Source organism: Bufo gargarizans, chromosome 2 (genome assembly GCF_014858855.1).
Source record: "Bufo gargarizans isolate SCDJY-AF-19 chromosome 2, ASM1485885v1, whole genome shotgun sequence".
Lineage (NCBI taxonomy): Eukaryota > Metazoa > Chordata > Amphibia > Anura > Bufonidae > Bufo > Bufo gargarizans.
In genome coordinates, this window is record NC_058081.1 from 421671301 (window position 1) to 421695175 (window position 23875).

General features: G+C 41.3%; 1 protein-coding gene across 1 annotated transcript in view; it reads left to right on the plus strand.

Moving 5' to 3' along the window:
• Nucleotides 1-23875, plus strand: part of TENM2 (teneurin transmembrane protein 2) — a 3034822-nt gene that overhangs the window by 2551289 nt on the left and 459658 nt on the right. Inside the window, exons 17-18 of the mRNA XM_044277356.1 lie at nucleotides 8227-8494; nucleotides 12596-12739. Coding sequence (XP_044133291.1) covers nucleotides 8227-8494; nucleotides 12596-12739 — 412 coding nt within the window. The remainder of the gene's footprint in view (nucleotides 1-8226; nucleotides 8495-12595; nucleotides 12740-23875) is intronic.

Sequence of the window (23875 nt, forward strand, 5' to 3'; positions counted from 1 at the left end):
GAAAAATGGTTGGCACGGCAGAACATAAAAAATGCCATTATATGCAGTTACAGTGCTCCAATATATTTGCGATTGCGCTAATCGGCACTAATGATGCACATATTTTGGTGCAATACGTGAAACTTCACATTTTAGCAGGTCTGCATTTATAAATGGACAGAAGAACCTATCAAACTACCTAACACACTGCACTGCAACAGCTACACTATATCAGGATATAAGTTAACTGACTAACTAACTGTTAATCTCCCACTAACTATCTGTATTACATACCGTATATAAGCTATCTAACTATCTATCCAATGTAGTGTGGAAAGCACAGAGCACAGCAATGACACTGCTGTCTCTCTCAGAACTTAAGAAAACTGTAGAAAATGGCTGCTGGGGAGTTTCTTATATAGTAAGTTGTAGGCAACTTTCCTATTGGTTTCTAGGGCTGTTGCTAAGCTCACACAAAAGATTGCAGCCTTCTCATTGGCCCACAATCTAGAAGGAAGGTTACTGATGAAAAAAAAAAAGGAGAATACTCAAAATTATGAATATACATCACTATATTCTAAATATTTGTGAATTCTCAAAGTGCCGATATTCGCGATTAATATTCGCGATTCGAATATTCGTGCCCAACACTATTCCCCAATTCCCTTGCCATAAATATAGAATCTGTTCCAAAGGGTATAACCCCAACCCTTCCTCCGATAAGGGCATCCCCAAACAACCTTGCCTACCATTATATACAGCATGTACATCCCTACAACTCCCAACATTAGTAACATAAACTGTTGATAACGCCCCACATACGACTCACGCATCAGAGGAACTAGTAGTAAAATGTCTGTCAGATTGTCTATTCGGTAGACAATCTGGTAATAAAAGAGAACTAGAAAAAAACACAAGAAAGCTGAGTGAAACAAAAAAAAACATATCTTCCTGGTTGCCATTCACTCAGGTGACCATGCTGTGACAGTCCAGCCATTGTGCCACCTCTTATGGATCCTCAAAGAACAATGTAGCTCCTAAGGCCACCATTCTTAATTTAGCCGGAAACAACATAGAGTATTGGATTTGTAGATTTCTGACTATCCTCTTAACATCCAGGAAACATGCCCTCCTCTTCTGGACCTCTGTAGAATAGTCCAGGAAGATGGATATTTTAGCTCCATTTATGGCCAGATTTGGGTGGTCACGAGAATTCCCCAAGATGGAGTCTCTGTCCTTATAATGCAATATTTTAGCAAGTACTGGCCCCGGAGGCCTCGGTAGTGGTCTGGTGGCCTCCCTGTGAGCCCTTTCCATAGCATAAAGTGGGGACAGCCCTTTGTCCTGAAACTTCTGATATATCCACTTTTCTATATAATCCGTGGCATTCACACTTTCTGACTTTTCCGGGACACCCACAATTCTGATATTATTGTGGTGTAATCTATTTTCTAAATCATCCTCATTGGCAAATAGGACAGAAATATCTCTTGCTGTTGACTTAGAAGCAAACTTGAGAGGTCTGACCTAGTCTTCCAACTCAGACACCCTCCTCTCTACTTCTGAGGTTCTCTCTGCTTCTGTCCTCCCTCAGAAATCCCACTTGACTATTGAGTGCTTTGAGGGTGGTGTTACAGCTGGCAGCTGCCCCCATGATATATTTAAGAGTGGGTTCTTGCTCTGTGGGGGTAGGTTTCCCCTGTGTGATTTATCTTGTAAACAGGGCCTCCTGACCATCAGCTCCATGGCCCTCTTCACAGATGACCGCTCCTCCTGTTCAGAGGAGGACATTGCTCCTGCCTCTGTACCTAAGCTCTGGGACAGTCCCTCACCCCTTCTGACACCCTGGCATATCTGCTAAGTCGTGCTGCAGTACTCCGGCTTACCAATTCATGCAGGCCCTCCTCCACACCGACGCCATGTTGGTTATGATCCACACGGTGAGACCGGGATGAGTTTCTCCCCTGCACACTAATGAGCAACGCAGATAGATTCCCCCTCTCTTGTGCATTCCATGATATCTTTAAGAGTGGGTTCTTGCTCTGTGGGGGTAGGTTTCCCCTGTGTGATTTCTCTTGTAAACAGGGCCTCCTGACCTTCAGCTCCATGGCCCTCTTCATCAGATGACCGCTCCTCCTGTTCAGAGGAGGACATTACTCATGCCTCTGTATCTGAGCTCTGGGACCAGTCCCTCACCCCTTCTGACACCTCTCTTGTGCACTTTCTTAAGGTGTTTCCCATCCTCCAGATATCGTAGTCAGCAAGATGTATCAGGATGCTGGCAGGAGCAGTGGCGTCTCTAGCTTTCAAATTTTGGGGGGGCACACTGGGGGCCAGGACAAAAGTAGGGGGGGCAGCTATAACAACGATACATTTACACAAGTACACTTAGAAATGCTGCGATACTTTACCCAATACCTAAAACCGCAACAGGGAAGAAAAGTCCAGCTGTCTGTGGATGACACTGCTATGGGGGGGATCTGTGGATGCCACATACCGTGCAATGTATAGCATCTTATGCTATATGTGTCATCCACAGATCCACACCATGACAGTGTCATCCCCATTTCCCCCTCCATAACAGTGTCATCCACAGATCCCCCTCCCTATAACAGTGTCATCCACAGATCCCCCTCCCCGCCACTCACAGGAGTGTACATTTGACATTTCTAAACCGTAATCCATATACTGCAGTAACTTTAACTTTAAATCAGGATTAAGCGGCCGCTCATCTCTACTAGTACCTTAACCTTACACCACTCGGCTAGCTTCGGAAACAGGGCCAGGCTACAGCCTACAGGTACTGCCTGTTAGTTCTTATCGAGCGAGTGCTGATTTCTGCAGGTCAGAGGATACGGATTACAGTTTAGAAGAAATGTACACTCCTGTGAGCGGTCCAGTGGCGGATCAGAGCCTGGTCTCGGGAGGGGCACTTCCAGATTATTTTCTGTCCACCGCCACAGAACAAGGATGCTTATAGAACAGACTGCACAGTGTACCGGTATACTATATATTGTGGGGCACAGCGTGGCGGTATACTGTATATTGTGGGGCACAGTGTAGGCTATATGTGTATAACAAACATATTTGACATGAAGACTTAGAGTTACTTGGCTTGGCCCTTGGGGGTCACGGACGCCACTTCCACACTTTGGCCGGGGGCTCGGCGGAGCTGATGTGTTTTATCCTAATGAGAAAGATTTCATAATAAGGATTTGGAGAAGAGGCAGAGGAATAGCAGAGCAGGGAGAGGCTGGTGCTGCTACTAGGGGTCATACCATGTGGGAGTAATAAAGCCCACCATAATGCCCCCCGGTAGTAATAATTCTCCTTATAATGTGACAATGCAAAAAATACCCCCTTATGCCCCCAGTTGAGCTAATGTCCCCCATAATGTGCCAGTATAAAATACCCCTATATAGTGCCCCCAGTAAATGCCCCATAGTGCTCCTCTCCCCCTTCCTCCTAGTGCCCCCATAATGTACCAGTATAAAATGCCCCAGTAGATGCCCTCAATGTCCCCCATAATTTTGCAAGTATAAATTACCCCTTCTTAGTGCCCCCGTAGATGACTCCACGTGCCAGTAATAACCCCCAATTATGTGCCAGTAATAAGACCCACATTACGTGCCAGTAATAAGCCCCCCATCATGTGCCAGTAATAAGCCCCCATCATGTGCCAGTATTAGGTCCCCCCATCATGTGCCAGTATTAGGTCCCCCCATCATGTGCCAGTATTAGGTCCCCCCCATCATGTGCCAGTATTAAGGCCCCCCCATCATGTGCCATTATTAAGTAAGAACCCCCCCCTTCATGTGCCATTATTAAGTAAGTCCCCCCCATCATGTGCCATTATTAGGTAAGTCCCCCCCCCCAAGTATCACTATTGTAAAAAAAAAAAAAATTATACTTACCTCAGTGTCAGCGATGCGATGCAGGCCTCTTCTGGCCTGTGTCCCACACTGTATGGCTCAGGCGGCGCGATGACGTCATCGCGCGCCTGCACCGGCCTCTGATAGGCTGCCGGTCTAGTGCCTGCAGCCTATCAGAGCAAGGGGAAGGGACACGCCTCTCCCTCCCCTGCACCGCCGCTTAGTGATGGGAAGTTCGGATCTTTTAGGTGAATCGGTTCATTTGAATCAGCTCATTCAAATGAACCAATTCATGAATCGGATATTCGGTTCACTTGGTGAGTCAGACTGCTGAGCTGACTCGCAAGTGAACCGAAGACTCTAGGTGCCGGTGCGCATGCGCAGATGCTTGATACATTCGATTCACTCACTACTTGCTGCGCTGCTGACTCAGTGCAGTCGGCTCGTCTTCTTCAGCTCTCTCTGAACTCTGATTACTAGTATTGAGTGATTTATTATAGTAAAGGGAAGCTGAGGCTGACGCCGGACAGGAGGAGTCAGGAGTCAGACAGGAGTCAGAAGCTGTCACTGTGTTGTGCAATGTGAATTGTTGTCTGTTGTGCATTGTTACCCACAGTGACAACAGTCTGACACTGACAGTACAATCCATAAAGGTGATGTGAACCCACCATCCGGCATAGAGTTCCGTCGTCGGGGCTCTATGCCGGAAGAATCCTGATCAGGATTATCCCCATGCATTCTGAATGGAGAGAAATCCGTTCAGGATGCATCAGGATGTCTTCAGTTCCGTAACAGAAAGTTTTTTGGCTGGAGAAAATACCGCAGCATGCAGTACTTTTTGCTCCGGCCAAAAATCCTGAAGACTTGCCGCAAGGCCGGAACCGGAATTAATGCACATTGAAAGGCATTGATCCGGATCCGGCCTTAAGCTAAACGTCGTTTCGGCGCATTGCCGGATAGGACGTTTAGCTTTTTCTCAATGGTTACCATGGATGCCGGGACGCTAAAGTCCTGGCAGCCATGGTAAAGTGCAATGGGGAGCGGCATACTTACCATCCGTGCGGCTCCGGGGGCGCTCCAGAGTGACGTCAGGGCGCCCCAGGCGCATGGATGACGTGATCGCATGTACACATCATCCATGCGCATGGGGCGCTCTGATGTCATTCTGGAGCGCCCCGGGAGCCGCACGGACTGTAAGTATACCGCTCCCCCGCTCCTCACTACTACTATGGCAACCGGGACTTTAATAGCGTCCTGGCTGCCATAGTAACACTGAACGCATTTTGAAGACGGATCCGTCTTCAAATGCTTTCAGTACACTATCGTTTTTCCGGATCCGGCATGTACCTCCGGCAAGTGGAGTACACGCCGGATCCGGACAACGCAAGTGTGAAAGGGCCCTTAGTTATATAGCTACTGAATGAGATGCCTTTAACATATATATCTCCTGAGAAGCCAATTTGATTCTAAAGGGTTAATTTAATTCAACCTGTAATCTAAACTCTTGTGTCATCTGTCACTTCTCCTGTCCCTTAATCTTATCACTGCTGCAACAAAAGCAGCCTCAGCCTCAGTGTAAGGCTACTTTCACACTAGCGTTCGTCGGTCCGCTCGTGAGCTCCGTTTGAAGGAGCTCACGAGCGGACCCGAACGCTTCCGTCCAGCCCTGATGCAGTCTGAATGGAGCGGATCCGCTCAGACTGCATCAGTCTGGCGGCGTTCAGCCTCCGCTCCGCTCGCCTCCGCACGGACAGGCGGACAGCTGAACGCTGCTTGCAGCGCTCAGCTGTCCGCCTGGCCGTGCGGAGGCGTGCGGATCCGTTCAGACTTACAATGTAAGTCAATGGGGACGGATCCGCTTGAAGAGGTCACCATATGGCTCAATCTTCAAGCGGATCCGTCCCCCATTGACTTTACATTGAAAGTCTGAACGGATCCGCTCAGGCTGCTTTCACACTTTTTTCTAAGTTATTAATTTTTTCTAAGTTATTAATGCAGACGGATCCGTACTGAACGGAGCCTCCGTCTGCATTAATATGATCGGATCCGTTCAGAACGGATCCGATCAAGCGCAAGTGTGAAAGTAGCCTTACCTGTTCTACCCTCTGACTCACTGCTCTTTTAACTCAATGAATCGAACGAGTCACAAACTAAGTCGGATCTTTAGATTCTTTTAACTTGTGACTCATTCGATTCCTTTCTATTCTTAGACTCCCTGCACTTGTGTGACTCAGACTCGAGTCAGAGAGCTGCCAGTGTGCCTGCCTTGCCCCCTCAGCTCTGGTCGGTGATTGGTTGGTGGGCGGGGAGGGGTGGGGCTGGCAGAAGCCAGCTTCCACTCTGAGATCATATTACGCTCCTCCCCGTCCCTCCCTCAGGCTTCGGCTCCCTGCGTCCCTGCTGCCAGCAGCGTGAGGTGAGAGAGAGACTGTGACTGAGCTGAGCTGAACTCGGATCAGTCAAGTGAATGCTGCTGGCAGCAGGGACGCTGGGAGGGGGGGGGGGGCGCATTTTAGTTGGGGGGGCACATGGGGGGGCCCAGCATGATGTTGGGGGGCGCCACTGGGCAGGAGCCCTCTGAGGTGCAACTCACTCCATGCTGAGGCAGGCCACGACCCCCATCTAAACCCTTTTTAAAACTATCCATTGTTCCTATTTTGACCACGTCAGGAGCTAGTCTATTCCATAGATTAACAGTTCTTACGGTAAAGAAGCGTTGATGCTTCTAGAGACTGAACTTTTTCTTCTACAGTTGGAGGCAGCCCCCCTCCTTGTCTTTTGAGGGGATTTTACATGGAACAGTTTTTTTACCATATGTTTTGTATGGCTCATTTATATATTTGTATAGGTTTATCATGTCCCCCCTTAGATGTCTCTTCTCAAGACTAAATACATTTCATTCTTTTAATCTTTCTTCATAACTAAGACCATCCATGCCCCTTCAGTCAAATCAGTTTAGTAGCTCTCCTCTGTACTTTTTCCACTTTCAAAGCATCCTTTCTATGGACTGGTGCCCAGAACTGCATATTCCAGATGATACTGCACCAAAGCTTTGTAAATTGGTAATATTAAATCCCTGCCCCGTGGCTCCATGCCTTGTTTAATGCATATATAACCAACCATGTTTAATGCATGCCAATATCCTGTTAGACTTAGATCTATGATCTAGAAGGACACCCAAGTCCTTCTCTACAAGTGACAGTGGACATATGATGCACATAGATTATTGCTACCAAGATGCATAAATTTATATTTATCCACATTGAACCTGATCTGCCAAGTTGATGCCCAGAGTGTCCAGCTTATAGTTTATGGACATCTTCCATAGACTGCACAATACTACATAGCTTAGTGTCATCTGCAAACATAGAAATGGTGCTATTAATCCCATCCTGGATATCATTAATAAATAAATTAAATAATAGAGGACCCATTACTCAACCTTGGGTGGCTTAAACATGGCCCACTGGGAGCAGGTGATTGTTATGTAGGAAGTGTTCCTTGCTGACAATTGCCTGCTCATCAGTGGAGGTGAAGCTACATTTACATGCAATGGTCACTTCCACTGTATGGGGATGAGCAAGGGCTACTGGCTCCGCCCATCCCCATACAGATTCATTGTTTATTGAGAGTAGAGTGCTGTTTAGGTGTCCACATAAAAGATAGTTTCATCCGATGAATGAGTGTTTCACTAATTCGTTGGGTTATATAAGGGCAGATTATTGGGAACGAGCGATCATACCAATATTCATCCCCAATAATCTGACCGACAATCGGGCAGTGTAAATCCATTATTAATAGGCAGTGCTTCATTGTGTTGCTTGTAAAGATATTAAATAGATATAGCATTATCTTTACGCCTTGTAATTGAAACACATGGAATAGCTATAAGTAGAGGCAGTGTCTGTGAGAGTGGATAATTCACGGTAATTGTAGTCATTTAACTATCCTGCCCACAGCAAACTCCTGCAGCATGAAAGCAGCTGTGCTGCACTAAGCACTTTTAAGCTATGGTGGTATTATCTGAGTATTCAAACACATTTAGGTGCTTTTGTGCATTATTATAAGCTCGGAAAACCTCTTTCATTTCTTCCATCTTATTCCTTGTTAAGATAATTCTTTGTAGAAAACCTTGCTCTAATTTATTTAGATAAAACAGTATTATGGTTGGGCAAGCATGTGTATTTCATGAATGCTTGGTCAAAATGTAAAACTGCTGTAAACTATGGATGGAGTACTGTGACAGGTACTATAAGTCATAATGGGCTTTGTTTTTTTACGTATTAAAATAAAAAAAAGAATAGGCAGCTAAGTAAAACATCCTGTTTGTATTATGCCTTATTGCTATGTGAATGTAAATATCTTCATGTTTTAGGCTCTCCATGAGGAAATAGAAATGCCAGGCTCCAACCTAAGACTCTGTTATCTCAGTTCTCGAACTCCAGGATACAAGTCATTGCTGAAGATTATTATGACTCAATCAACTGTTCCGTTGAACCTTATTAAAGTTCATTTGATGGTGGCCGTTGAAGGACACCTATTCCAAAAGACTTTCCAGGCATCACCAAATTTAGCATATACATTTGTCTGGGATAAAAATGATGCATATGGTCAGAAAGTGTATGGACTATCAGATGCTGTAGGTATGTGCTACTACTGAATCCATGAAATTTCTTTTTCTGTAGCCTAGGTAACCAATGTGTTGTCAATACATTTACATTATAATTCCTTTTTCCTTTTTTTTTTTTCATGTACTGTAAGTTTTTACTAAAGGATCCTAGTTATATATAGAAAGCTAATTTACATTTTGCTAATGAAATGCTAATATTTTTCCCTTCGACCTCAATTATATGACTGCAAGTGCCTTCAAATATCATTGAAGGTTGAATCAGTCCATTACATCTTTGCAAAGATTATGCATGAATCTAAAGCCGGAAACTTCTTTGTGCACCTATACAAGCATTGGGTTATACTGTACATTATGGCATGCCTTCTGATAATTTTGTCTTCCAAGGCAAAACACAGAAAACTGCTGCTCGTACCTTCCGTAATATAAAAGGTTAAGGATGTCAGGTTTACTGAAATAATATATGGATATTGTTAACTAATTTCCAGTTTCTTTTACCAAACTTGTTTCTTCTTATAGCTCATCACATTTAGATAAGTTGTAGTATGAATTGAGTTTTTTTTTGCTGTATATATTTGTACAGTATATATATATGTAATGTTCATGCTGGGAATCAAGACTAATTGGATGATCTTTTCAACTTTCCCTTTTGGAATAGTTATGATAGTTTAGTTTTGGGTTTTCAGTCAGAGAAAAGAAACAAATTCAGACATTAACCCCTTAACACCCAGCATCGTACATGTACGGCGCTGGCCAGGTCTTTAAAGATAGCGCCTGCTCCTGAGCGCTGTGGGCGCCATAGCTGCGAGTGGTCACCTGCTTCTTATAGCGAGAAATCTGCAACTCAAGTCTGCAACCGGCATTGATGTCGATCGCGGGCATTTAACCCTTCAGATGCCGTGGTAAATCCTGACCATGGCATCTGAGCGTGTGAAACACTGGAAGCACGCGCTTCCAGTGATGCTGCGGCTACCCCGTGCGGCGATTGGAGGAGCCGGAGCATGTGTGCAACAGCCCCTGTCTTTGTGAATGACAGGAGGCTGCTGCATAGAATTTCCTATGGAGCCCTTGCCTGCAATAGGGCTCCATAGGATAGTTGTAAAATCATAGATTCCAAATCAAGTGCATTGGAGTCTATGATAATAGCAATCAGATGATTGCATGTTATAGTTCCCTATGGGAGCTATAAAAAAAAAGTGTAGAAAAAAAAGGTTTTAAAAATAAAAAAATATAAAGATTCAAATCATCCCCCTTTTCCCAAAAGAAAAATAAAAGAACTAAAATAAATAAAAATAAAATATACAACATGGGTGTGCGAAAACGCCCATAGTATATAAATATGAAATTATATTCCCCATACAGCAGACAGCAAAACAAAAGTGTCCAAATGGCTGATTTGCCGTTTTTGTTCGCTTCATTTTCTACAAAAAAATTCAATAAAAAGTGATCAAAAAGTCATACACACAGCAGAATAGTATCAATGAAAAGTTCAGATCGCCCGACAAAACATTAGCCCCGATACAGCTCCGTACACATACTTACAAAAAAGTTATAGGGGTCAAAATATGGTGAAAAAAAATCTAAATAAAAAATAATCCAAACGCAAGAAAAACTATACATGTAAAATGTATGTATAATATGTAATACGGTATATAAAATGCAGAGAGAGGACTTGCTGGATGTTCCTCATGACATATTCTCATCAATATCAGAATATCTGGAAAATAAGTAAAAGCAGATGGCAGAAGAAGGGCTCACACCTGTAGGGAAGGAGAGCACCGGGTTGGAGAAGTTGCCAAAGCTGCTTAATATTTTCTCTGTCAAATAACCTGCAGGTTGAGATTGAAGGCCAGAACAGCAATAATTTGCATATTGTGCCCCCATCTTAGTAACATAGTACATAAGGCCAAAAAAAGACATTTGTCCATCCAGTTCAGCCTGTCATCCTGCAAGTTAATCCAGAGGAAGGTAAAAAAAAAACTGTGAGGTAGAAGCCAATTTTCCCCACTTTAGGGGAATAAAAAATTCCTTCCCGACTCCAATCAGGCAATCAGAATAACTCCCTGGATCAACTACCCCTCTCTAGTAGCCATAGCCTATAATATTATTACACGCCAGAAATACATCCAGGCCCCTCTTGAATTCCTTTATTATACTCACCATCACCACCTCCTCAGGCAGAGAGTTCCATAGTCTCACTGCTCTTACCGTAAAGAATCCTCTTCTATGTTTGTGTGCAAACCTTCTTTCTTCCAGATGCAGAGGATGTCCCCTCGTCACAGTCCTTACTAGCCAAACTCCATACCAGGTAGCCTAGGTATATCTGATTTATAGTGATTTGTGATAATTTAATTTAAAATAAATGAAATTCCTTGGTGAACTTCTGCGAAGTTGCTGAATTGAATTTTTCAAAACTTCTATAGTTCTCAGCATAGAGATAGTACTTAAAGCCAAATTTAGGGATAGTTTATCCAGCAGAGAAAGTGTAGAGAGAAAATGGAGAGGACCTAGGAATGAACCCCGAGGAACATTTACAGCAAGAGAAAGATGAGAAGTAGAGGCAGCAAATGATACACTGAATGAGCAATCAGAGAGGAAGAAAACCATGAGATATCAGTGTCCTTAATTCTCATACATTGAAGCATGGAGAGTAGGAGAGATCCAGAAGAATGAGGGGGGAATAGTCACCATTGCATTTAGCAGCCAAAAGATAATTTAACACTGGTGGTGTCTGCAAGTGGTCTGGAGGTGTTCCAGAAGTTTAGAGAGTAAGGGGAGACAGTTTGGTAGCTAATTGCACAGGATGGGTCAATGGATGTTTTATTTTTTTCTGTAAATGGGTTTTGCCAGCATGTTTGAAAGAGGAGAGAAATATACTAGACAAGAGAAACATTAACTATGTTAGTTGGGGAGAGCAGCGAGCAGGTGTAATTGCAGCTTCCCCACCCCCATTCACTTCAAAGCGAAGGAGCAAATGATAGGTGGGGGTGTAGGGAGTCGGACCCCTGCAGATTTAATATTGATGACCTATTCTGAAGATAGTTCATCAATATAGGAAACTAGCCAATCCCAATATGAAACAAAATGAGCGCAGGAAATTTTTTAAGTATGGCAAAGAATGCTTAGTCACTTCTTTAAGTGACTTCCCATTAGTCTTTCATTCACATCTAATTTTATAACCACAAACACATCAGAGCCGTTTATGGTGTTTTCCAAGCCAACAACATTAACTAGATATTATTGTAAACTTAAACTTAAGACCTTTAGAGAGAGAGCATCTCCCAGTTACTGCTGTACACATTATTTAGAAAGGAAAATATTTAATATTATATATACATATATTATATAATATATATAAAATATATTTATGATGTTAAACCCCCCAAAAGTGCTATTCGGATCTCTTCTTAAAAAGCTTAGCATTAGCACATTCTCTGTGTAGAATACAAAAGTGCAAAAGGAAGATAGAATCATTTATCACAGTCCTGAAAATGTTCTAAGCAATTGAAAGAAGAACTATTAAACTGTAAGCATAAAAAGGAAAAAAAATGAGTTGCAGTTCTCCATTATTCAAAATGTACTGATGTATATTTTATCTAGTTAGATTATTCACTATGTTATGACATATGCCTCAGCAGCCCTTTCTCCTGCTTTTTCAAAATGGCACATAACATTCCTGTCCAGCGTTGGACTAAAGTTTCTTAGGCTCACTATATGAAATGATTCTAAGGGCCCATCCCCTGTGTATAATACAAATGTTCACTTTCAAGTTATTATCACTGCACATTAATTCATTATCAAAAACGTTAATTAGCATATCTGGGTATTGCTTTCAAGGTCAGCTTCAAATTATTTTCTGTGAGACCTCAGGGACCCTGTTTTAATAGGGGTCCATTATTGTGTAAGAGTTTGAGCCCATCAGAGGATTCTCTAGTTCTCTGGTGGGCCAGTCCAACCCTGTTCATGTCATTCTACATAATTAAACAGAGTTTTTACCTTTACTAATATATATTTATTTTGTCTTGTCATATTTACACTTCAGATATTTGATATTTGATTGGAGCTTGGTTTCTGGCTTCAAGGCTAAATTTCATGTTTTGCTTTATACTCATTTCAGTCTCTGTTGGCTTTGAATATGAAACATGCCTTGGTCTTATCTTATGGGAGAAAAGAACAGCAGTCTTGCAAGGATTTGAACTGGATCCTTCAAACCTTGGAGGCTGGTCCATAGACAAGCACCATATACTAAATGTTAAAAGTGGTAAGTTTAGTTTCCTATTTATTTTGCATAAATTTCACAGTAAAATTTAAGTTTATACTTTTAATTAATAATTAAATGAGCTGTCCCATAAAAAAAAAAAAAAAATTAATCCACATTCTTCAAACCAGCAACTGGATATGAATACTTTTGTAATTGTATGTATTTAAACATTTACTATATCGAGTGAATTATTCAATAAAATCTATCTGTATAGCGCCACCAGCTGTTTGTTCTTTTCCTTACTTCTCCATCCACCTCAGTAACATTTTATCCTGCTACTGTATCTTCTGTTAGAAGTTTTAGCGAGAGAGCTGCAAAAGAACGGACATGCCCCTGAGTTGCAGCAGGAAGGACACGCTCTCTGAGCAAAAGACTCACAAGGAGAGTCAGAAATCCAAATACATAAAGTGTTTCTTTTTAATCCAGATGTGTTTCAGGTTAATAGTTTTTTCTTAAGCATATTAACCTCTTTAGGACACACGTGGTCCTGGTACTTAAGGACACAGGGCGTATCTGCGGCGGGCGGTGATCGGAAGCCGGTGCCTGCTCAAATCTTTGAGCAGGCACCTCGGCTAAATGCGCGGGGGGACCCCCCCATGTTAGTGATCACCGCAAACCGCAGGTCAATTCAGACCTGCGGTTTGCGGTTTTTTATGGTGCGGGTGGCGGCGGTGCCATCTGGTCCCCCTGGATCTCACAGGCCGGAAGCTGTATAACTAATACACACAGTATTACTCATACAGCCAATGCATTCCAATACAGAAGTATTAGAATGCATTGTAAAGGATTAGACCCCCAAAACTTGAAGTCCCAAAGTGGGACAAAAAATAAAGTGGAAAAAAAAGTTTCCCCCAAAAAAATTTAAAGCTTCAAGTAAAAATACACGTAAAAAAAAAACGTCATTTTACCCAAATAAAGTAAAAAAAATTGGCAAAAAATAGGGGGAAAAAATATACATATTAGGTATTGCCGCGTGCGTATCGACCGGCTCTATAAACATATAACATGACCTAACCCCTCAGATGAAAAAATCTAAAAAAATCTAAATAAACCATTTTTTTGTCACCTTACATCACAAAAAGTACAACAGGAAGCGATCAAAAAGGCGTACACCCACCAAAATACTACCAATCTAACTTTCACCTCATCTTGCCAAAAATGAGCCTCTACCTGAGACAATCGCCCAAAAAATAAAAATAAACTATGGCTCAGAATATGGAGACACTTAAACATAATTTTGTTTGTTTTAAAAAAGCTGTTATTGTGTAAAACTTAATTTTTTACAATAAAATAAAAATTATTTAAAAAAAATAATTTTTATAAATAAAATAAAAAATATACATATTAACTATCGGCGCGTCCGTATCAACCGGTTCTATAAAAATATCACATGACCTAACCCCTCAGATGAACACCGTAAAAAATAAAAACTGTGCTAAATAAACAATTTTTTGTCACCTTACATCACACAAAGTGTAATAGCAAGCGATCAAAAAGTTATATGCACCCCAAAATAGTGCCAATCAAACCGTCATCTCGTCCAACAAAAATCATACCCTACCCAAGATAATGGCCCAAAAAACTGAAAAAAACTATGGCTCTCAGAATATGGAGACACTAAAATATGATTTTTTTTGTTTAAAAAATGATATTATTGTATAAAACTTACATAAATGAAAAAAAAACTATACATATTAGGTATTGCCGCGTTCGTATCGATCATCTCTATAAAAATATCACATGACCTAACCCCTCAGATGAACACTGTAAAAAATAAAAAATAAAAACTGTGCTAAATAAACCATTTTTTGTCACCTTACATCACAAAAAGTGTAAATGCTGTGATCAAAAAGTTATATGCACCCCAAAATAGTGCCAATCAAACCGTCATCTTATCTCGCAAAAAATCATACCCTACCCAAGATAATCGCCCAAAAACTGAAAAAACTATGGCTTTCAGACTATGGAAACACTAAAACATGATTTTTTTTGTTTAAAAAATTAAATCGGGGGCGTGGCCGGATGCCGAGCGTGACGGCTGCATAACTGAAGGGCTCCGTGTGCCCTGGCTGAAAAGCGGCTCTCAGCGCTACCTAAAGTAAGGAAGACAGCATACATTACCTCCTCCTAAGCCTCCACAGCTGCCGGGGGTGCCGCCAATGATGACCAGGGGCAAGAAAAGAGGCGCCGGTCCACAGAAGATGACGGCATTCTTCTCCTCAACCAAAGCCTGCAGGCAAGATGGCGCAGATTCCCGCCAGACAGAGGATTCTCCCCACTCCTCCCTGAGATCTTCAGGCTCCAGCCCACCTCTGCTCAAGTCAAATGGTCAGCGGGATTCCTCCAGCTCTCCCCTGCAAGATAAAAATGAGATTTAATGAGATCCTCTCTAAAAAAGGACGCTCTCCCAGAAAGATTTCAAAATGTTCTTCTTTTTACGGATCTATCTCCAGCCACTCTTGCTAAAAGAAGAGAGTTTCAACAATAAACAAAAATCCTCCGTGACAACTACAGGTATATTCCCTACAAATGGGGATACCCAGTCAAACTAATAGTCAGACATCAGAACGCATCTCATGTATGGAACTCTCCACAAGATGCTTCAGCTTATCTTTCTAAATGGAATTTGCCTTCCCCTGAGCCCCGCAAAGATCCCCAGGATAATGTGATATCTGATTCACCTTAGAGAAAAAGAATCACAAATCTCTATCATGAATGGTCTAAAGTAGGCTGAAAATTGCTTCATAATGTGTCTGGTTTATTGCCTTGTTATATCTGTTGGTAGCAGCGGACAAGCGTATTTAAGCCGGCCCCACGTTGGTAGCCCACTGACACTTTTCTAGTCGCTCTCTAATCCTAAATCTTAATACACCCTCCCAGAAGTCACTGTATAACTTCTCAAAGACTCTGGTCCTGTTGGACCTCTGTTATTTGTTATTGAAATTTTTGTTCTATTTTGTTCTATCTCTTTTTTTAGTTTTCATTTGCTCAAATAGGTTACTAGAATCCACAACACGTCGATTACTTCTGGATTCAGAAGACCTATACTGGAAGACACGCATTTGCCAAGCTTCACTACACAAGCGTTTGTATGTGACTACTAACCTTTGTGTATTCTCCTTTCTGTTACATGAGTTTCTGCATATGTTATTTGACAGGTTCACTTCACAGCATGTAGATTTATTCTCATTATGGGGTTAAAACTGTTATCCTTTAATGTAAAAGGGCTTAATAGTCATTTTAAAAGATCTAGATTGTGGTCTGAAATTAAGAAACAAAAAGGAGATATCATATGTATCCAAGATACACACCTAAACGACTCAGATACTTACCGTTTACACCATAGAGAGTTCCCGTTCCTTTTCTTTGCTTCCGCTGTTCAAAAGATGTGGAGGTGTGATGATAGGGTTCAGGAATTCAATCTCCTTTGTTCTTCACAAAACTATAATAGATGATAAGGGTAGATATGTAATTGTCATATGTGATATTAATAATACTCGCTATACATTAGTCAATTTATATGCTCCCAATACGCACCAGCTCAGGTTCATCAGGAAAACCAATAAATTAGCTCAAGACATCAAGCAAGGTGCATTTCTAGTATGTGGGGATTTCAACTTGTGTCCTAACCCTAATCTAGATACATTTTCACAACTCCCATTATCATCTAAGCCTTCATTATTCCAGGATTATCTATTTAAGGAGGGATTATTTGATACATGGCGGGTTCTTCATGCTAATGAAAGGGACTATACTTTCTATTCTAATCCTCACAACTCCCTCTCAAGAATAGATTTATTTATTGTAGATAAATGGCTCCTACAAAAGTCCCTATCTTCTGAGATACATAGCATAACCTGGTCAGACCATGCACCTATCACATTAACAATCAGAGACCATTATTATAATACAATATACTCCCCCTGGAAAATGAACAACTCCCTTTTGCAACATACCTCCATTAGAACTAGTCTTGTGGATTTCCTTACAGAATATTTCCTCCTAAATGACAACAATTCAGTACTCGATACTACATTATGGTGCGCACACAAGGCCTATATAAGAGGTCACCTGCTGAAACATGCAGCTACCCAAAAAAAGATGAGACAAAAAACCACTGATTCCCTGACATCCCTAATTCGAGAATTGGAAATAAAACATAAAGTCTCCTTAGATCCCGCCATAGGTTCTCAATTGAAAAAAGCTAGACATGATCTATATCTACACCTTCATCACAAATATGAATTCCATCTCTGTAAACTAAAAGCCGACCAGTATTGGCAAGGAAATAAAGTTTCTAGGCTTTTGGCGAATAGGATTAAGAAGAAGGAACTAAAAAACAAAATCCCATTTTTATATGATAATAGAGGTGGTAAAATCCTTAATCCCAAATTAATTGCAGATGAATTTGCGAACTATTACTCAAAATTATATAATCTTAATAAATCCCCTGAAACTTTTCAGCCTAATCCTGATACTATTTCTAAATTTCTTGGCGAAATTTCCCTCCCCTCTTTGACCCCTTCTCAGAGTTCAATCATTAATAAAAAGATATCAGAAACAGAAGTAACCAGAGCCATCAATTCATTAAAACTTAGCAAATCGCCAGGTCCAGATGGACTTCCAAATGAATACTATAAATCCTTTACTACAATTCTATCTCCCTATCTTACACACACTTTTAATCTAATTGCCTCCCGAGAATCTGTTCCGAGAGATATGCTGCATGCCCTTATCATAACACTACCGAAACCAGGTAAAACATCAGACTCCCCAGCTAATTTTCGTCCAATATCCTTATTAAACTCTGATATCAAACGTTATGCAAAAGTCTTAGCAGATAGACTTTCTAATCTGCTCCCCTCCCTGATAAATAGTGATCAAATTGGCTTTGTTCCCAATAGACAGTCATCAGACGGAACAAGAAGATTCATAAATTTAATTGATGTGGCTCAGATATCGCGGACGCCTTCTCTGCTTCTTACCCTGGATGCAGAGAAGGCGTTTGACAGAATACATTGGGGATACGTGAGGGAGACTTTGGTGAAGTTTGGCTTCAGCGGATTCTACTTGAACACTGTAATGGCTTTATACTCAAATCCCAGTGCATCAGTCTACACATCTAACTTCTTGTCAAAGCCATTTAAAAATAAAAAATGGAACCGGACAAGGCTGCCCTATGTCCCCACAAATTTTCGCTTTGTCCATGGAACCATTCGCTGAACATATAAGAACACACCCTGACATAAAAGGCCTAATGGTAGACAAACAAAAACATTGCATAGGCCTATCCGCCGATGATGTACTGATAATCACATCAAACCCGATTTCATCTTTACCTATTAACAGCATAATCAATAAATTTGGCCAGGCCTCATATTACAAGATAAACGCTAACAAATCACAAATGCTAGATTTAGGCTTGTCACACCATACAAAATTAGCAATCACCACATCCCAAGAATTTTCATAGGTGCAAGACTCCCTTACATACTTAGGCATTCACCTCACTTATCCAATCAGCAACTTATTATCCCATAACTACTTTAATAAAATTAAAGTGAGTTTAAATAACCTCAGACTTCATGCTTTGTCCTGGTTGGGGAGAATAGCAGCGATCAAAATGGCGATCCTTCAAAAAATGTTATATGTTTTCCGAAATGTGCCAATCTGGATCCCAGACTACTTCCTGAAAAAGCTACAATCTCTCATTAATTACCACTCGTGGAATAAATGTAGATCAAGGGTTAAAGCTTCTATCTTATACAAACCCCTTGACCAAGTCGGCCTAAATTTCGCTTCACTTTCTAATTACTATAAAGCAAACATCTTAGCTCAACTTAGGTCATTGGTAATGCCCGATCTATCAAAAAAATGGGTAATCATAGAAAATTGTCATTTAAACTCAACAAATATATACTTACACCTTCTAGCTCAAAGCATTTTTGGTTCTAGACTCAAATCACCACTGCTAACCAATTCCTCCATATCTAAAGTCTGGAAACAGATCACCAGAGTGGAAAATAATCTCCCCATATCAATAATGGATGCCCCTCTCAAAATCTGTGAGTTTGTTATACCTGACTTATCTTTGAGGGGTTGGGATCAAACTGGCTTAATAAAAATTGCACATTTATGGCGAGATGGAATCTTGGTTCAGTTTGCCCATATACATAGGACCTATGGCATCTCTAACAAAGAGTTCTACAAGTTTCTTCAAATCAGAAACCTCTTAAACACTCTATATATATTTTTTCTTGTACTCCTTCAGACAAAAGGTTACAAAAGTGGTTATTTTCAACCTCTACTACGGACAAAGGGATCACTAACGGATACTAGTTCCTAAAGCAACTTAGGTTAGACCCTTTGTCTAAATTACTAGACTTATGGAATGTAGATCTAAATATGTCCATTTCCAATAAAGAATGTAAAGATGCTTTCTCGGCTGCAGCTAAATTCACTAGATGTGCAGACCATTTAGAAAATGCTAGGAACATTTTTTATAGGTGGTATAGAACTCATACGTTTCTTAATGCAATATTCCCTGAAGTGTCTTCATTATGTTGGAGATGCCATAAAGACACGGGTACTTAACTACACATGTGGTGGTCATGTCCTCGTGTCAAACAATTATGGCATAACGTTTTTAACTTCCTGTCAAGTGTTTTACATATCACAATATCTCCATCGCCAGAGTTGGCCCTCCTTTCCATAGGCTTGAACTCAATTCCTAACAGCATGAGATCCCTTACCATTCATCTCCTTATTGCCACTCAGAGCAGAATTGCAGCCTGCTGGAGATCCAAGTCCATCCCCAACATTAATAGAGTCACGAGAATACTAGACAATAACTGTGTACTTGAAGGTATCTGGGCTTCCTCTAGAAACAAGAAATAACAATTTTAGAAAGCATGGGAGCTTTGGTTGGATAGTCATAGATGTCAAATTGACGCAAACTCGTTTATCAGGACCTAATTCTTAATTTCACTACTTTCACTTGTGATTATCACAACCAATGTTGGCACTTTTCTACTCATTGTCACTCATATTTTGAAGTCCAGGGAAGAAATGTATGATGTAATCCTATTACTCTATCTCTTTTTATGCAGTTACTAACTTTTGTAATGTGCAATATGCATTTCCAGAATATTATGTTCGCTACATTATATTTGTATATGTAATTCACTATACCTGTTACGTACTGTATACATGGTTTCCTATTTTGTCAAAAACAAATAAAAATTATTGTTCACAAAAAAATTAAATCATTGTGTAAAATTTACATAAATAAAAAAGTATACATATTAGGTATCGCCGCATCCGTAATAAGTTACTCTATAAAAATATCATATGACCTAACCCCTCAAAAATAAAAATAAAGACGGAGTAAAAAAAGCAATTTTTTGTCATCTCACATCATAAAAAGTGTAATAGCAAGCGATTAAAAAGTCATATGCACCCCAAAATAGTGCCAATCAAACCGTCATCTCATCCCGCAAAAAATGAGACCCTACCTAAGATAATTGCCCAAAGACTGAAAAAACTATGGCTCTCAGGACTATGGAGACACTAAAACATGATTTTTTTTTGTTTCAAAAATGAAATCATTGTGTTAAACTTACATAAATAAAAAAAATTGTATACATATTAGGTATCGCCGTGTCCGTGACAACTTGCTCTATAAAAATACCACATGATCTAACCTGTCAGATGAATGTTGTAAATACCAACAAAAACAAACGGTGCCAAAACAGCTATTTCTTGTTACCTTGCCTCACATAAAGTGTAATATAGAGAAACCAAAAATCATATGTACCCTAAACTAGTACCAACAATACTTCAACCTATCCCATAGTTTCTAAAATGGGGTCAATTTTTTGAAGTTTCTAAAATGGGGGTGCATAAGGGGGGCTTCAAACACCTAAAGCATTAACAACGTTTGTAAAATCAGGTTTGAATACCTTGTGGGGTATAGTTTCTTAGATGGGGTCACTTTTATGGAGTTTATACTCTAGGGGTGAATCAGGGGGGCTTCAAATGGGACATGGTGTCAAAAAAAACAGTCCAGCAAAATCTGGCTTCCAAAAACCGTATGGCGCACCTTTCCTTCTGCGCCCTGCCGTGTGCCCGTACAGCAGTTTACGACCACATATGGGGTGTTTCTGTATACTACAGAATCATGGCCATAAATATTGAGTTTTGTTTGGCTGTTATGCCTTGATTTGTAAGTGGAAAAAAAATATTAAAATGGAAAATCTGCCAAAAAAGTGAAATTTTGAAATTGTATCTCTATTTTCCATAAATTCTTGTGGAACACCTAAAGGGTTAACAACGTTTGTAAAATCAATTTTTAATGCCTTGAGGGGTGTGGTTTCTAGAATGGGGTCATTTTTGGGTGGTTTCTATTGTGTAAGCCTCACAAAGTGACTTCAGACCTGAACTGGTCCTTAAAAAGTAGTTTTTTAAAAATTTCGGAGAAATTTCAAGATTTACTTCTAAATTTCTAAGCCTTGTATTGTCCCCCAAAAATAAAATGTCATTCCCAAAATTATCCTAATATGAATGAGACATATGGGAAATTTAAAGTAATAACTATTTCTGTAGGTATTACTATGTATTATAGAAGTAGAGAAATTGAAACTTGGAAATGTGAAAATATTTCAAAATTTTGGGCAATTTTGGTATTTTTTTTTTTTGTTTTTTTTCACTCCATTTTACCAGTGTCATGAATTACAATATGTGACGAAAAAACAATCTCAGAATGGCCTAGATAAGTCAGTGTTTTTAAGGTTATCACCACTTAAAGTGACTGGTCAGATTTGCAAAAAATGGCCTGGTCCTTAAGTTGAAATAAGGCTGTGTCCTTAAGGAGTTAAGATGAAACAGTGCATCTAGATTAAAAAGAACCACTTTTTCCAGGACATTCTCCATGACAGCACCACATGGAAGATGTCTCCCGGTCCACTAGTTTGTTAGAAGTTAAAAGCTCCCCCCCCCCCCACACACACACCCACCAGTATTTTTTCCTTTCCCAATAATGGACGGGGACAGAGTGGGGTCTCTGAACCTGAAGATTGTCAGGGGTCGGATCGAGGGGCAGTTCCTCTCCTTCCTTCTGGTCAGGTGCCATGCTAAAACCCTCTATCTTCTTCCCCAGCCCCTTAGCTTCTTCCCCAGCCCCTCTGGCACCTGATGGCCAAGTGGCTATAGAAAGGACAGAGTTTCAAGTAGGCCGTGGGCAGGGGAGTCAGTTGCCCCTATCCCGGTGGGGCTCTGGGCACCAGGATTCCTCCTCCTCCTTTATCGAACGAACGCCGCTGCTGCATGAAGACGTGGTATGCAGGATGCGCAAGGCGTCTGGCGTAATTTCCAGGGCCAAGGAAGGACAGCCTGAAACAAGATGGAGGCGCCCATAGTGGCCTGGCATTCCAGCCTTGTGTCCCATCCGGTTGACTCTCTTAGGATGAGTCCCGGAAGGAAGAAGAGGGGCAATGCGGCAACAGGAGGGGTAAGTGCGAAGGGTATTTAAACCGCAGGGGGATAGCAACAGGCTTTAGATCCCTAAAATAGACACTCCCGTAGCCAGGGTCGTTAAAAATATGGCAATTTCATTTGAGGATTCCTCGCAACTTAAAGAACCTATGGACAGGAAGGCTGACGGTCTTCTGAGAAAAACTTGTGCTCTAGTCAGTACAAATATTGCTGAGACATCAGTAGCAAGATCTATGCTTTTATGGCTGTCTCCGCTTGAAAATCATCAAAAAATTGAGACTCGTAGGGAGGATATTCTGGAATCTATTACCCTATTAAAAATGGCCACGGCTTTTGTAGCTGACTCATCTGTGGAATCAGTCAGGTTTGCTGCCAGGAATGGGGTTCTTTCTTACATGGCAAGAAGAGCCTTGTGGCTAAAAAATTTGTTGGGCAACCTGGCGTCCAAGAATAAATTATGTGCCATTCCCTTCTCGGGGGCTTATGTCTTTGGTCCGGTGTTGGACAATAGCCTTGAAAAAGCCTCAGACAAAAAGAAAGTCTTTCCAGAAGGAAATACTAGGAAGTCACAGTTTTTTTGTAAAAGATTCTGTAACGGCACCGTTTCAGCAGACAAGGGGTTAAAATCCGTTTAGGCGATAGGCCCCTTTCCGAGAGACAGGCACAGCTACTGCAGAACACCAACCTCCCGAACTGGATACAAAATAGCACTCCAAACTGGAACCTCGCAAGTAGCTGTCAGCAGACGAACAGGAAAAGCATTCAGTCAGCTTACACTCCTGGCAATCAGTCTCCAACAGCATACAGGGAATCCCCCAATAACGAGACAAGGCTCCGTCTTGAGGGTCAAACAGTGGTCTGAAGTGCTGGCACACCCAGCCTGGTTTTTATTACAGTGTGTTGCAGATACAACATATCCCCACAATGCATCATGGTTTCCTCCCCTCTGTCCCGGAGACGACCGAAGACAATCCAATTATCTCTCAGGACAAAGGGGAGATCACCAATACACATGTGGAGACAACAGGACAGGAATCACCACCCAAACACACAATGGCACACCCCCACAGCAAACACAGACATTTAACATATCCCCAGATAGCTCAAGTCTGAGTGCATATCATTAGGTGAATGGCACTCAGAATACACAAATACAATACTATTAGCTATCTGGGTGCCCTCCCATAACATACAATTTAACTGAACGCATAATAACATAAAATACAATTCTACAGACAGATTTAAGCTGTGCGGCCGGTCTGTTTTCTCCTTTAAAGTTACTATGGGCCATAATCCTGAGGCAAGAGGCTTTTAAACAGCCCTCTCCAAAACCCAGTGGCGAGGTTGGTTTCGCCACACATCTCCCCCCCCCCCCCCCCAGGGAAGACTAACCAGATACCTGACCTCACGCCGGTCGGTACCTGAGTTAGTCTGGCAGCCCACCCACAACCCAATACTGGACCTGTTGAATTTAGTAGGCTGTCTCTGTCCAGTGAATCCACCAAGGTTTTATTGGTAGCTGCTACTCCAGGTCTCTGAGTTGCTCCCTGGCTTGGAGTGGAGGTTGCTTTGTGGGCAGGGATCAGCGGGACTCTGCCCTGGTGCCAGCGTTACCACGGAAGAAGCCTGGTTGGAGTCTGGTTG